Source organism: Balearica regulorum, chromosome 21 (assembly GCF_011004875.1).
Source record: "Balearica regulorum gibbericeps isolate bBalReg1 chromosome 21, bBalReg1.pri, whole genome shotgun sequence".
NCBI lineage: Eukaryota > Metazoa > Chordata > Aves > Gruiformes > Gruidae > Balearica > Balearica regulorum.
Genome location: NC_046204.1, coordinates 6,542,089 through 6,556,159, shown reverse-complemented (window position 1 = coordinate 6,556,159; position 14,071 = coordinate 6,542,089). Strand labels below are relative to the sequence as shown.

Here is a 14,071-nt window from a genome sequence, read left to right as displayed (position 1 = left end):
AAAAATTACAATGATGCCATTTAAAATTATCTCCTTTCCTTCTCTGGTTCGTTTGTCACCTTCAGAGAATTCAAAAAGATACATAACAAAGAGGAATCAATAGCCTTGTGCTACAACTGTAAATACTTCCTTTTTATATTTACTCCCTGCAAGTGATAGCTTCTGTTGCGATTTTGGCCTAAAACGGTAGTCAAAATGTCAGTTATATAAGGCCACGCGTGGAGACACACGTACTCTAAAAAACATTGCTACTGCACTAACCATGGAAAAACTCAGGGATGCCCGGTTTGCCATACATGTTTACAGACAGCGCGAACCCCCCGACATTCTTCTCCCATCCCTCCTCCTGGCCAAAGTCAGCCAAAAGTAATCACTCATGCTGCCTGCAGAATGTGGTAACAAGATCACCAGAACCCTAGAAATAACAAGAAATTAAACCCCACAGAAAATAACGAAGCCTTACGTTTTCATTTGAACCAGCGCTCGACTAAAGTAAAAAAAAAAAAAAAAAAAAAAAAAATCATAATCCTCAGCGACACTTCACTTGTTAACACCGCCTGCAAAGAATGTTAGCACCAACCCCACCCACACACAAAGTTTTCAGGTTGAGGAGGCCGCCTCAGCCCCGTACAAGGCCGCTCCCGGAGCCAGGGCGAGCCCGGCGGAGCCCCCCCAGCCGCCGCGGCGCTGCCCCGCTCCGGACGGAGACATTTTCCCTCCCCGGCTGTGGAAAACAGACCAGCGCCTCTCCCGCCGCCCCGGCCAACTTTTCCAGGCGGGCCGGGAACCACCGCAACTTCCATGTTCCGCCTGGCGGCCCCCCCGGCCGTCCCTCCCTCCCTCCCTCCCTCCCTCCCTCCGGCTCGGGAGGAGGTGGCGGGGGAAGGTCACGGCGGCCGCCGCCCGCCCACCCGGCAAAAGTTTGCGGGTCGCCCCCTCTCCCCCCGCCGCCATGGCCGGCCGCCGCGGGGTTGCGGGCGCGGCGCGGCACGGAGGGAGGGCCGGGGGCCGCGGCGCGGCGGGCGGGGAGGGCCCTACCTTTCTTGGCTTTCGGGGAGTGCCGCCGGCTCCGGGCGCTGGCTCGCTCTTCCTCAATAGCGGCGGCTATCTCCGGGTCGTCCTCCCCATTGTACCACACCAACAGCTCCTCGCCGGGCGCGATTGGCTGCCGGGAGAGAAGAGAGAGGCGCGGCGCCAATCAGACGGCGGCTTGTTGGCGGCGGACCGCGGGGCGGGGGAGAGGCCGCGGCGGCGCCGACGGCGGTGCCCCGCTCAGCCCGCGGCGCCCCGCGCGCGAAGGGTGCCGCCGCCCGCGCCCCCTGCCGGCCGGAGGGCGCGCAACGCCCGCACCCCCCCCCCCACCACCCCCCGAACCGCGGCCGGTTCCCGGGGACGGGCAGCACCCCAGGAGCACCCCCCCCCCCAAACCTCTTCCCCACCGTAACGGGGGGGCCTTGCCCCCCGAGAAAGCGGCCTCGTCCGCCGGGATTATCGATGGATTGCGCAATAACACACGATTATTAAACAGACTTGAAGTTTCCACTCTACACACCCCAACGTTCTGATTTGTCACGATTTGTAATCGTGACATCGATTACATCCCCACAGCAGCGAGCTCCCCGGTGTTTATTGCTATTGCTATCTACAGCGTAACTCTTCCCGGGGAGCCAGCACACCTACCTTACACAAGGCATGAAACAGTGAGTAAAACTGCTCAGGCATCCACTGAAGTTGGAATTTGGAACAAAAATCTAAAGACACAGGGAAAAGCTATCGCTGAGAGTAAAGGGAGTACAGAGGAACACAGATAATTATGACAAGTTTGGGAGATCCACTAAATCACAATAATGAAAGCTTTGTCTCCCATTCCAATTTTTTTTTTTAATCCAATCAAAAAAAGCACAGGAAAGACCAAATTAGTCAAGTAGGCATGGCTGCAATTACTACTCATATTCCCGGCACCAAACCGATCGATACCACTGCTCTGGTTATTTCACACGCTCCTGATCATACTCAGCCCAGTAAGTCCCCAAGTCTGCAGACTACACGGGTACCTGTACCCATTTTTTAAATCTTCAGAATTATCTCTCCAGGTTACGAAGCGTTCTACCCAAAACCAAGAAAAATCAACTTAAACGTCACCCTTTACCTTAACTACGAATCCCCCTTTTTCCAGGGCTTAATGAACATTGGGCTTGTGGAAACAAGAGACTATTTTTAGAGCCATTACGTTAGAGCACAGGGTATCCTTCCACTATTATTTCAAGTCTGAAGCCAAAGGGAACTTTTGTATCAAGAACAATAGTAATACTTCTTTCTTCTAAAGCACTTTTTTTTTTTTTAAGAAGCTCTCACAGCACTTGATAAAGGTGATAGTCATCTTTATACCCCCAGACACTGGAACAACAAGAGATGCAAGATCCCAACAACTACGTTAAGTGTTTAATATAAGCAAAGCCTACGGTTTGGCTTCCTTAACAGTTCTGGAGGCCTGATAGGATAAATAGTGGTAAAACTATTTGCATGGTCCCAATTTTGCAGCCGTTTAGCAGCAAGGAATGAAGAAATTGTCTGAAGCAATCAACTTAGCATCTGAACAATATACAAACTCAGAGAAAAGAGCTGGCAAAAACTGTAGGTAGCAATGCAAACACAGGATGATAACGAGCACGTAACTTGTTAGCTGCATGGCTGCAACTAACATTCAACTTGATGAATTTAGTTTTGGTGTAACTACTCTAGAATCTAAATTAAGCCCTCTAACCATGTACTTCTAAAGTGAGATGCAGCAGCAGCTTCAACACCAGACAATCAAACCGGCTCCCTCACTGGCGATATGAACAAGAAAAGGACTACACTGACCAAGCGCCACTTCTACCGCTACTCCAACCCGAGAACACACAGCCATCTCTTACTGACACCACCTTCTAGTAACAACACTAAAAATCAACCTCCTCCAAACAATTACCTACAGATTGTCTGTGTAGTAGCGTCAGGCTGGGATAGCTTGGTTAAAAAAAGGTATGAATTTTGGAAAGGCTCGTTAGGTTAATAACTCCCATATGCTTTTTGGTGTTTTATGTTTTAACTGCAACATTCAGCATTCCTTAATCTATTTTCTGTTCAAAAGGTTTCAAGTAATTTCAAAATTTGTTAGTTTCAAGATTAACATCCTAACAAGTTATATCCTAGAAGTTCTAGCACAGATTGCCTGAAATCCAATTCATTGCACACGTACAAGCACTGCAACCTGTCTCGCACTGAGATAGGCATTTGTCTCTCTGACCTTAGAGCATATATTTTTCACCACAGACACTACAATTTACTGCAATATTGTGCTTTTGCGCCTGGATGTGGCCTTATCTCCCCAAATGTAACGACAGTGGACAGTTTGTGGCATTAGTACTTGTGTGCATTTTTCACGCTGTATAACTCGATGTTACATTGCACTCCAATGTAACAGCGAGGTTCCTGAGGTGTTACAAACCTGTTTGACAAAACATTCTTCCATAAAAAAATTAATTTCACCTTAATCAAGGACGGTTTCACGGCCAAGCTTATTTAGAAAACTTTTTGAAACTGAGTTTTCATTGCAATCTTACTTCTTCAAGAATTTAAGTCCTGTACTATATGCAAAACAACACTATTCAACTAGCTCATTTCATTAGGAGAGGCAGGAAGAACATCTGAAACCCCATAATGAGTTTAAGCTGTTTCATCGAAATATCACAACTCTCATATATGCATCCCTGGGAAAGCATATGCAAAGCAGCCTATAACTATCCTCAGTCCTTCAGCAAAGATGAAGAGAAAATGGAAGAGAAAAATATTTGCTTGTGCTCACTTAAAATTTCTATCCTATTATACTATTCATTGACAGCAGAGAACAGGGAAGTTAAAGCTCTGTGCAGTTTTGAGGTTCTTTTACACCAAGCAAATTTGGACTTTGCTTATCTTAGCAATGAAGCTTTGGAAATCACCCTGTTTAACTTACAAATTAGAAACCCACAAAAAGCTGAAGAAAACCTTGGGAAAAAAAATAAATAGCTATGACAACATTTTAAATGCTTCGAGGCAAAGCAGAACAAAATGACATACAAGCCACTCTAATTCTCTTTTGGGGATAAATAAAGACTGTGCTGTTTATTTATCACCAAATGAAATTCCCCTAAATTTATTAATTATGATAAAGACTAGGAAGGAACCATGTGTACATACCTGGGCTGGTAATTTTACAACAGTTCTGAAATGGCAGTGTATATACCATAACACAATATATGCAGAAAGAGAAGGACGTTTAAGATGTTATTTATTACATGCTTTCTTTTGTCTCAGTTGTCAGTAAGGTGTGATGTGAATCTAAGACTGATACGGACCTTAAAAGAACAACAATCACCTCTGATACAGAAGGTGAGACAAAACCAAACCCTTATATAAAATGCACACATCTAACGAACCGTATTTTGTAAAGCAAGCAGAAAACAACACAGTTTTTTTCCAAGGTATGAATTTACCCTGCAGTTTCTAAGGTATAGAACAGTAAAAACTGATACAACAGACGATATTTAAATGCTTTAATGTAGTAACTTGCCCTTGAGACCACACATTCAAAATGCCCTTCTGTACTTTAAACCTCTACTCACACTGTCAATCACTTGCAGCTTAACTTCCAATTTCTTCACACTAACTTTATTTAAAACGCCTGGTTACTATAAAATTACAGCTTTAAATAATGAAAAATAAGTTTACAGAACAATAAACGAAACAAGCTTTCTTAATGCTTAATCCTTTGGTTTTCATATTCTTGGAATGGACAAGAAATTAAACAGAATATTGGATTTAAAATATTTCTATTAAGCTACAAGAATAGTCCACTTGTGCAATTAAAAACCCCACAAAATGTGACTTTCTAAATCTCGCCATGATATATCAGTATGCTGACTGACTGCTGAATATTCAATGGTAGTGAAAACTGTCCAATGTCATGTCAAGCTTTCACTTCAAAAATCATTACAGATTAGCCACATCAGAATTTTCCTTACATATCACTTCTCTAAAAGGTGGGAGAAGAGAATAAAATATATTGAAATAGATGGTTCCAAAAAAATAACTGGAATATCAGTATGTGCTTTTAACAAACATTCATTATTACAGATTTGTGAGGGGTTTTCCCCCCAATATGAAGAAAAGTTAAAGTTTACATTATAACCTAGTTTTGCATAGTGAAGCAACTCACACATTTCTAGAGCCACCTCTTAAATTACCTGTGTCACAGATGTAGTGACAATCAAGGAACAGCAGGAGCGAACCACCGAACCCCTGTTGCAATGCTGCATAGACTAAGTTGGTCCTGGAAACAGTTTCCTTACTTCTGAGCAGCAGGATTTACTCATCTGGGATTACTAATACAAGCCATCCCAACTTGGCTCATGCAGAACCAGTTGGAGCACGTCTGCACTGCGTTCCTGGAACTAAGTCTACAGGGCAGAAACAACTCGGTGGTTCTATACCAGCTCAGGTCCCAGCACCCGGCTTTGTGCGACACCCAAGCCCAAAAGTACTCAGAGCTGCTGCTTCTATCCTGGCCCTAAGAGACAGAGCAGCAAGGCTTTGTGCAGAACAAGCCTGCAGGTAACGGCATTTCTGATGTGACACACCCTCACACTAGAATAAAACACAGACACCAACATGAATTTCCAGAAACTTGCCTAGGACTGGTATTGCTAACATTGAACTGAAGCTAATAACCCCACAGCACGTATCTCAGTGGTTGCTGCAGGGGCAAATAAGCCCTGCTGAAGATGGCTCTTTGAAGAGCCTCACATCCCAAACTCAAAATCCTGCACTGCAACAAATCCCAGACAGATTTTAAAACCAATAGAACTGATCCTTATAGGCTGCTCTAACAGTCTTCAGAAAGAGCTGCCCGGTAGCATGATCTTGTTGGCGAGACCTACTAAGATAAAATTCATCAGGTCACAAGAGAAGACAGTTGAAGGAACAAAAGGATATTTCAGATGTTGAGGCAAGGTATTTGCTGTTCTGTCAGCAGTGTTCAGCCTCTTTTAGCACTACAGTTATTTTCCAAAGTGCAATATTATCCATCAGAAAACAAATTTGAAATACGTGAATGCCTGTCTTTATCAGGACTAAAACCTTTGCAGAAAAGATTCAATGAGAGAGAAATTTAGAATGTCAAGTGTCTAGACAAAAACTAAGCTGGCTACAGATTCACACTGGGAGCTTGCCCTCAGTGAATAAATACTGAAGAAAAGTCACTAGTCTGGCTACCAATAGTCAACCTCTACCTGAATGCTACCTCAAAGCTAATCAAAAGTTCAGAAAATGTTTAGAATTTGTTTGATTTTTTCTTTTCAATCTAGTTTGAGTGACCTAAAATATAAGTTTTACATATTGCTATACTGCCCTGTAAACTTCAAAACTGCATCGTATCAACTCATTCTTTCATGAAGTGAAGATCAGTTACTTATAGATGTTGTTGGCCTTACAAGGAAATGCAAGGAACAGCAATTGTGTAAGAGCAAGGCTGCGTAGACCCGAAAACCACAAAAGCATTCTGAATAAAAACAAAGTTGAGCTATATATACTCACTGCTAGTAGGTCCTTGATCAGATATTCAAATATACAGCCACAATATTCTAACACTAACATATTCTACCATTACTTATAGTTAAATATTTTTTTATCTTGGTTTGGGAGATACAATGCCCAGGAATTACACCATTTTTCCTGCCCCCCACTCCCTGCATAAAATGGGAATGGTGTAAAACCAGGAAAAATTGTTTCATGAAGCTACCTATAAAAGTGTCTTGACAACCAATCTTTGTCATCTGATGCAAAGACCACAAAAATAACTGATTTCTGAAAAAAATTCTCAGTAGAAAGTGTGTCAGATAGAAAAACATTTCTTTCATGTAATCGGCTATAGTTCTTCATTCTAGTCTGTATCAAATTTGGTACTACAGCAAATCATTAACCAATAAGACAGACTTAATGTTCATACACATCCTATATTTTAACAGTAGATCTTAGTGTCAACTGTCTTGGCACAGAAGAATTTAGACCAATGAAATGTAGCATTTCCAATATTTTAATTGTATTTTGTAAAATGTTTCAAAATCTGTTTAACACAAATAGTAAAAAAATAGGATTTGAATGAAGGGGAAAGAAAGTTATTAATAATAAAAGGTAACAGAGCAGTTAACTGATTCTTCAGACATTGATACCTTTAAACTTTTGTAGTATATGGTCCTGTTGATCTCCAGAGGAAACAGGTTTTGCTCCTTTCCTGACCGTGCCCAGTTTATATACCGCAGCCAGTTCCCTTTCTTTGGATCAGTTGCATCCACACACATCCATCCCAAGTTTGGGTAATACACCTATGAGACAAAAATGGCAATAAGCAAATGGACAACTGCTAAGACTGAAGTGTCCGTGCACGAAAAGACTACACAAAGGAGCGGTTATCACGTAAGGACAGAGATAACACACAGGATATGAGCAAAGGAAGGGGTTGTACTGGGGGGGGCGTTGCTGGTCACCTGCAATCTTTGTAGTGGAACTGGTACAACTGGGGGGGGGGGGAACCCCAACTTTTGGCCTGCAAGCCCTTCTCTGAAGGTTTTGGGCTCAAAAGTGGAAATGCTTAAAACATTTTATGCTTTCTTTTCAGTTTGGCAAGCCTGAAATGATTCTCTGGATTTTGCATTTAGTAAAATGACTGATTTTAAGATATAAAGGCAATAGAGGTTTTTTTACTCTCTGATGAATTGGGAAAAGTAACTATATAGATGTTAGAAGCATTTGCTTTACTTGGAGCAATAAGGGAAAGCATAATTTATATTTAATCCTTTTTCAGGGTATTAAAGAAAATCTTAACCTTTCAGAAATCTTGTGATCATCTTAAAAAGTTGACCATGTCAATAAATTTCTGCATGTTCCAAGATGCTGTATATATTCTTTGGTTTCTGTTCTTGGAGAAAAAAATGTTTAACGCCTACTCCTGTTTTACATTTCAAGACAGCTTGCAATAAAGCAAGGTTACTGACATCTTCAGTATTTTCTGATGACAGGCAACTCTGCTCCTCTTTGAAGACGTGTTACGTATCTCCCACTTTTTTTATTATAATCCAAGTTAGATGCCTGTAAGAAGAGCTATCAGTGGATGCTATACTTTTTTTTCCAAATCGAAGAACACACCACTGTTCAGCAACTGGAACTATTCCGAGACATTACTTTGTCTCAGAACACAGGCATACTAACAGATACACAATGTCCCAGAAGTACTGCGCAGCTCACAGATTTTTAGAAAAACAAAAGAGGAAAAATATGTGCAATTTAATTCTATCTAATTATTTGGGGTTTTCCTTTTGGTCAAGTCTATAAATATCAGCCTCTGCCTGGAAGAGCTCTTTGCAAAACTCAGCCTCCCTAGCTCATCACCTCCTCCAACATTCACTTAGCATCACTGCACATAACGAATAAACTAAAATTCGAATTTCACCGTAAATTTCCCATTCTGTTACGCAACGTTGTAGCTTTTTATTGTTTCTGATACTTTACAAGTAACTCTAAGTCTTTTCAAACTGTTTTATGTTTTCAATTTCAAGTATACTTCAACAGCTTAAAACAAGAACTATTTAACAAATCTAATTTCTTTTGTGTTGATACACTGTTGGTTTAATAAAACATAATTTTATCAATAAAGGTAAAGTTCCAATAAATATACCAATATATCATCTTAGTTTCTCTCTAAGCAAAGAGAAAACATCTCCCTTCCTTAAACTATTCCAGCACGGATTTCATCAGCCGACTTTTGAAAGAATGTTCATCAGCACACCCATCCCTTGCAATATAAAAGCATAAACAGCTTCACAGACCAAGACTGTAAAAGCAATCCTTTTGGTTAAATTGGAAGAAAAGAGCCGAATAATGCTGTGGAAGAGTTAGCAGATATAGAATACATAGCAAAACATAGTATTTTATTACTTTATTTAAATATTACTTTATTACATTTTTATATTACTTCATTACGTTTTTTGCACAAAACAAAATACTTTATTATTTTTCAGTTAAAGCTCTCAATTTACAGAAGATTGTTTAAAGGCCATGTGCACTGCGAGAAAGGAAATAGCTCCAACTCCTCTATATAGCACTGCGACTTGAAGTGATTCCTGTAAACCACAAGAAAGATCATTCAGCACAGTTGTGCCAGTCATTCTGAATAGGCAGACGGCATTTCCCTCGGTTTTCAGTCACTTGCCGTCATTTTCCTGCCTGTGGCTTTTCTCTGACAGAAAATGAAAATATGTTCAAGTCTCCATTTCTCTCCTCAGACATGGCAAGCACACACTGACGCACAAAACTCAATCTTTTTCAGAGTGATCCTCCAGGATGACAGTTCAAAATTATTAAAATCGACCAGAGATGCCAGCTTTTAGAGCCTTACTTTTTCTTCAGATTAACTTCACTCAAGAAACAAATGAGATTGTTGTGGAAAAGGTCGTTCTCCTAGCTGAAGGTCCATATACCTAACTACTCCCACACATCATCATCCTTTTACAAACCATATTTTCTAACAGTTAAGATTCTGGAGTGGTTTCAGATATCAGCATATGGAGCCAACTGTTGCGGTCTCATTTTAGCTGCTTTTTTCTAATTCCAAAATCAGTATTAAAGCAACACACAATTACTTTGAAATCTAACAAGGGTTCCCATTATTGCCTGCATTACAATAATGGGCAATAAGAAACTTTATAACAGCTTGTTTGTGACTATCATTTCTCAACACAAGTTTAAAAAATATTAAGACATATCCACTGAGAACATTCAAAATCCAGCACTAAGAAAAACAATTGCAAGGTCAATAATTTACTTGACTGATTCAATCTCACTAAGTGTTCTTGTACCAGATCAAAATTGGAGATACCTTATGCAGTGGAGTTTGTGATAATATTAGCTCAATGCAACAAACATTATACTTGAACATTACTTTCCTGAATGTGAATTTGCATCTATGGGAAATTGTTCTCTACCAATTCCTCTGACAGGGGTTAAGATTCGGTTTTGTATGTGTATCCAGTGCTTTATGCAGTTCAATTTTTGCAGGCCAGGGGCCAGAAAGATGACTACTATCACTATCTTTAGCCTTAATATGCATAAACTAGCAAATCCTGTTCCAGAACATGCTATGCCACCATTCCTCCATCCCTCCCTTCCTTGATAATTTACTTTGCTAAAGCCATTTGCTGTATGTGTCTTCAGCAAGGCTGAAGAAGTCTTTGGAAGTAGTTATGAACTGCCTTAAAGACACTGTAGATAGGGTTCAACTCCAGATTAAGACACCTACATTTTGAAATCTATATAATATCCAAGGTCTTATGACTACCAGTGGAGCTTACAGAGCTATTCAGCTGTCCAGACAGCATGTGCTTTAAGGTAAGCCCAAACACAAGCAGTACAAGAAATACTGCAACAATTGAGAACGTTTATAAAAACTCCAAAAGCAAAACCAATTCCCATAACAAAGCTGGTTTTCAAAGAGGTAGGTGAGGAGGAGTGCTATGGCTTCTTTAAGAGGTTCCATATCTTCCTAATTTCATAAGCAGCTGACAGTACACAGTTGCAGAAGGGATATCACTCAGTTCAAGCCAACAAAGCAAAGCAAAGCTTTATCAGCAATAGAGTCTCAAGGGGAGGTGTGATCCAGAGACAATATATAAGAAAATTAATACAGCAATTTCAAACAATGCCAATAGTTTAAAGCTTTGTAATTCAGAATGGTTGCTCAATCCAAGTATCTATAAATAACTGTAATGGTAGACATAAATAGATGGCAATTATTTCACATCACGCATATTTCTAAGATCTCCAGAAAAATTAAAGGCTAAATAACAAAATATTGACTTTTTTTTTCCATTTACAAGCTGTTTCTTACCTCCCACATGTATACATTGCTCTTAACTTGAGATCTTTTTTTCTTGTCACCCACAAATGGTCCAAACTTCTTGCCTTTTAGAATTGATTTTGTTGCCCAGACACCTGAAGAGAGACACATCAGTAGTTAAAACTAATCTAACTTATCTCAAGCAAATCTTCTACTCACAATTCATATTTCTTAAGATTATTACATGTGTCTGTCTCAGATTGGGGAGCATTCTACAACATTAAGATCCCAATAAGGAAATCAAAGTTTACTAAAAAGAATTAAAACAATCCTCTCCCCAAAACTCACTTCAATCATGAAAGGTTTAAGCATTTACCTGGTTTCATTCTTTGCCCATGGGCTACCGTAGCTCTGAAGACAAAAAACAACCTCAATTTTTCTTGTCCTTCAGGTGATACTCAAAATACCATAAGACCATTACAAGTTTTATATCATAAAGTCCCAGATTTCAGCTTTGTTGCTGAGTAAACTTGTTATTAAAACAAAAATCCTATTTGCTTTCTGAAACAATGCCAAGCAAATGAAGCCCTCACAAAAGTTGTGAAACTAATTAATAGTATATTTTGAAGGAAAAAACATTTAGGATTGGTTAAAATACATGCACCTGCCCACAAATCTATTGACAAGATTTAGCCAAACTGAAAATGGACAGCTGCATTTCATATTTTATAGCACAAAAACTAAGAACAGATTGACAAATAATTGCTAATTAAACACAACATTCTCGTTCAGACCATGCTAGATCAGGTTCGTACTAGAAAAGATTAACGTTGCTCCAAGGAGTTTATAACCTGTTACTAACAGTAGCATATCTATTGTCAGGCTTATTCCTCCAACTACCAGCTTTCAACATCAAGTATCTAGTCTGCAATTTTGACTTCCATCAAAGTTCTCCCATGTTAAACTCTGTCAAAAAAGGAACCAAGCATTTTCACATATTACATGAACAACACTTTGCTCCATACAGCAGCTTTCAAGTCTGTACTGAATGTGCTCTTTTTATATTGCTTGGACAGTGAGAGGCAGCATTCTAAAGAGAGACAACAGTAAGATAGTTGCAAAACACAAAACCCATCAAAGCAAAAGTGCTATAACTGAAAACAAACCAGTGAAGTAACATCTCAGTATTTTCATAACCTAATCTATTTGCATCTTGGTCCTCCTTTGACCCCAATTCTGACATTCAAGGAACAATTATCTTGGGATGCTGGAGAAACTCAGAAGCTGTCCACTCTTTCCAACAGAAATTATTTCAGATAAATGCACCAGATATCATCTCTATCCGGCACAGGAGGGCACCAAACTTTCACAGCCACTGTAATTTATGTGAGCTGGTGTAAAAATCTTCATTCTCTTTTCACAGTTGTAGCACTCACCAAGCCGTGTCTTGTCAACAGCAGATGGGAAGAGCCTCACATCCTCAGGAAGCCCCCTAAGCACATGCTCAGGTACATCATCTAAGGTCTCCACAGCCACAGCAGATTCAGTTGTGTTCTACAAGTCAAAAAGCCAGAAGGGCCACAATCATTAACAGAGAAAAACAGCACAACAGATGAACAGCCCATACAAGCTACAAAACCTCCTGACTTGAAATTAAAGTACAATTTTCAAATTGCCATTTCAACTAGGGTTCCCTCCATCAACATGCTAATGTAGAAGTACCTTTTTATCAGAACATTCAAGTTTTCACTATTAGTTTCATTACACTTGCTTATGCTTTAAAGCAGAGTTCTAAGACCACATTAGAGAGATACATAAAACACTGATAACTAAAGTTGCCGTAAACATTCTTTTCCTTTAGTTAATGGCTGTGTTTTGATTACAAGCAGTATACAGTGAGTAAATCTAACTGAAAGTGTTTTCATTGGCCATTTCATTCATTTTCCTTGGCCTCTCCTTAAAAACAAATTCCAAATTCTCCCTTGAGTCACCTGGAGAATAGAGCTGAAAGTATTGTATTTTTCCTGTCTGAATATGACTTACCTGACAGCACTACTGGTTTATGCCTGAAGATGAATGAACGGAAAAGTACTGTGGTTCTATACCTTGGAAAATATCTGTATTTTTCAGAATACGATTTTCATAATGGTTCAGGCTTAGTGTTAAGTCTTCGAAACAGCACATTAATATGGTAATCTACAACTCATCCATGGAGCTGCATTATTTTTACTGATCAGTTATACCATGAGAACCTACATTTAACAAGCAATTAGGTCAGTAATAGCATTGTTACATGCTACATTCTGTCAGGACAACATTCCTTTCTGCTGTTTCTGATTAAAGTTCTTCCAAATTTCTGATAAAATACATTATAAAGTTGATCTACCTGCTGGAACTTTCTTCAAAGAATTCTTACATAAGTGTTCATAGAAACAGTCCTAGACTTTTAGTATCTATGAGTTATCGCTATAACTATCTCCAGTTCCTTAAACATTCTATTGAAGCATTAGAATTACTGATTACACAACATATTTGTAAACAATATGTTTAATTGTGTTTTTAAAATTGACAACTCAATTTTTTCAAAAAAGTATGTAGCAGGAAAATATACTAGCTCTTGCATAACTTGTCTGGAAAGTCTAACTCAATTTAAAAAGTAAAGGAGGTAGATTAGTTTTCCATTTAAATTACAGACAGCTACAACAGACCTAATCTAACATTCAGACCTAATCTTTTCTGAAAATAAGCCACAAAAAGTTTTATTTTAAGTTTCAGCTGTACACTAGATCTTAAACACGATCTCTTCTGCTAGAAAATGTTTCTGACTGCTTCTGAAAGACTAGTATATTTAAGAGCAACACACGATGCTTTCAGTAGAAATCTTTGTTAGCTGTGTACTTTTTGAATACCGAATAGTCAGAAGATGAGTGAAGCTGTTTGAAGTGTTGCAGGGGACACACATAATTTGTCCAAATTATATTGTTGAAACATGTTATTGGCAATTAAAGTAACAAAAGACAAGAGAACTGCCGTGCTAAAATACACTTCTTTGATTAAAACAGCATGCAGCAAAACAGCCAGAACACAGGAAGAATAGGAGAGTTTTTCAATTTTATTTTGCAACCATCCTATTGACAGGGTTTTTTAAATCCTGGCTTTTCTACA

At 39.5% G+C, this 14,071-nt stretch overlaps 1 protein-coding gene across 11 annotated transcripts in view; it reads right to left on the bottom strand.

Annotated features, from left to right (window-relative positions):
- PRDM2 (PR/SET domain 2) overlaps positions 1–14,071 on the bottom strand; it is a 73,232-nt gene that overhangs the window by 44,730 nt on the left and 14,431 nt on the right. For 8 of the 11 annotated variants that reach the window (XM_075773153.1, XM_075773150.1, XM_075773145.1 and 5 more), the window contains 4 exons: positions 12,343–12,460; positions 10,958–11,061; positions 7,248–7,400; positions 1,039–1,165 (listed from right to left, as the gene is read on the bottom strand). Coding sequence is in view for 8 of the 11 variants with exons in the window: in XM_075773145.1 (XP_075629260.1) it covers positions 1,039–1,165; positions 7,248–7,400; positions 10,958–11,061; positions 12,343–12,460 (502 nt within the window). In the remaining 3 variants the exon portion in view is untranslated. Of the gene's footprint in view, positions 1–463; positions 480–1,038; positions 1,166–7,247; positions 7,401–10,957; positions 11,062–11,282; positions 12,285–12,342; positions 12,461–14,071 lie in introns of those variants that run through there. The other 3 variants (XM_075773149.1, XM_075773156.1, XM_075773155.1) reach the window with 3 other exon arrangements.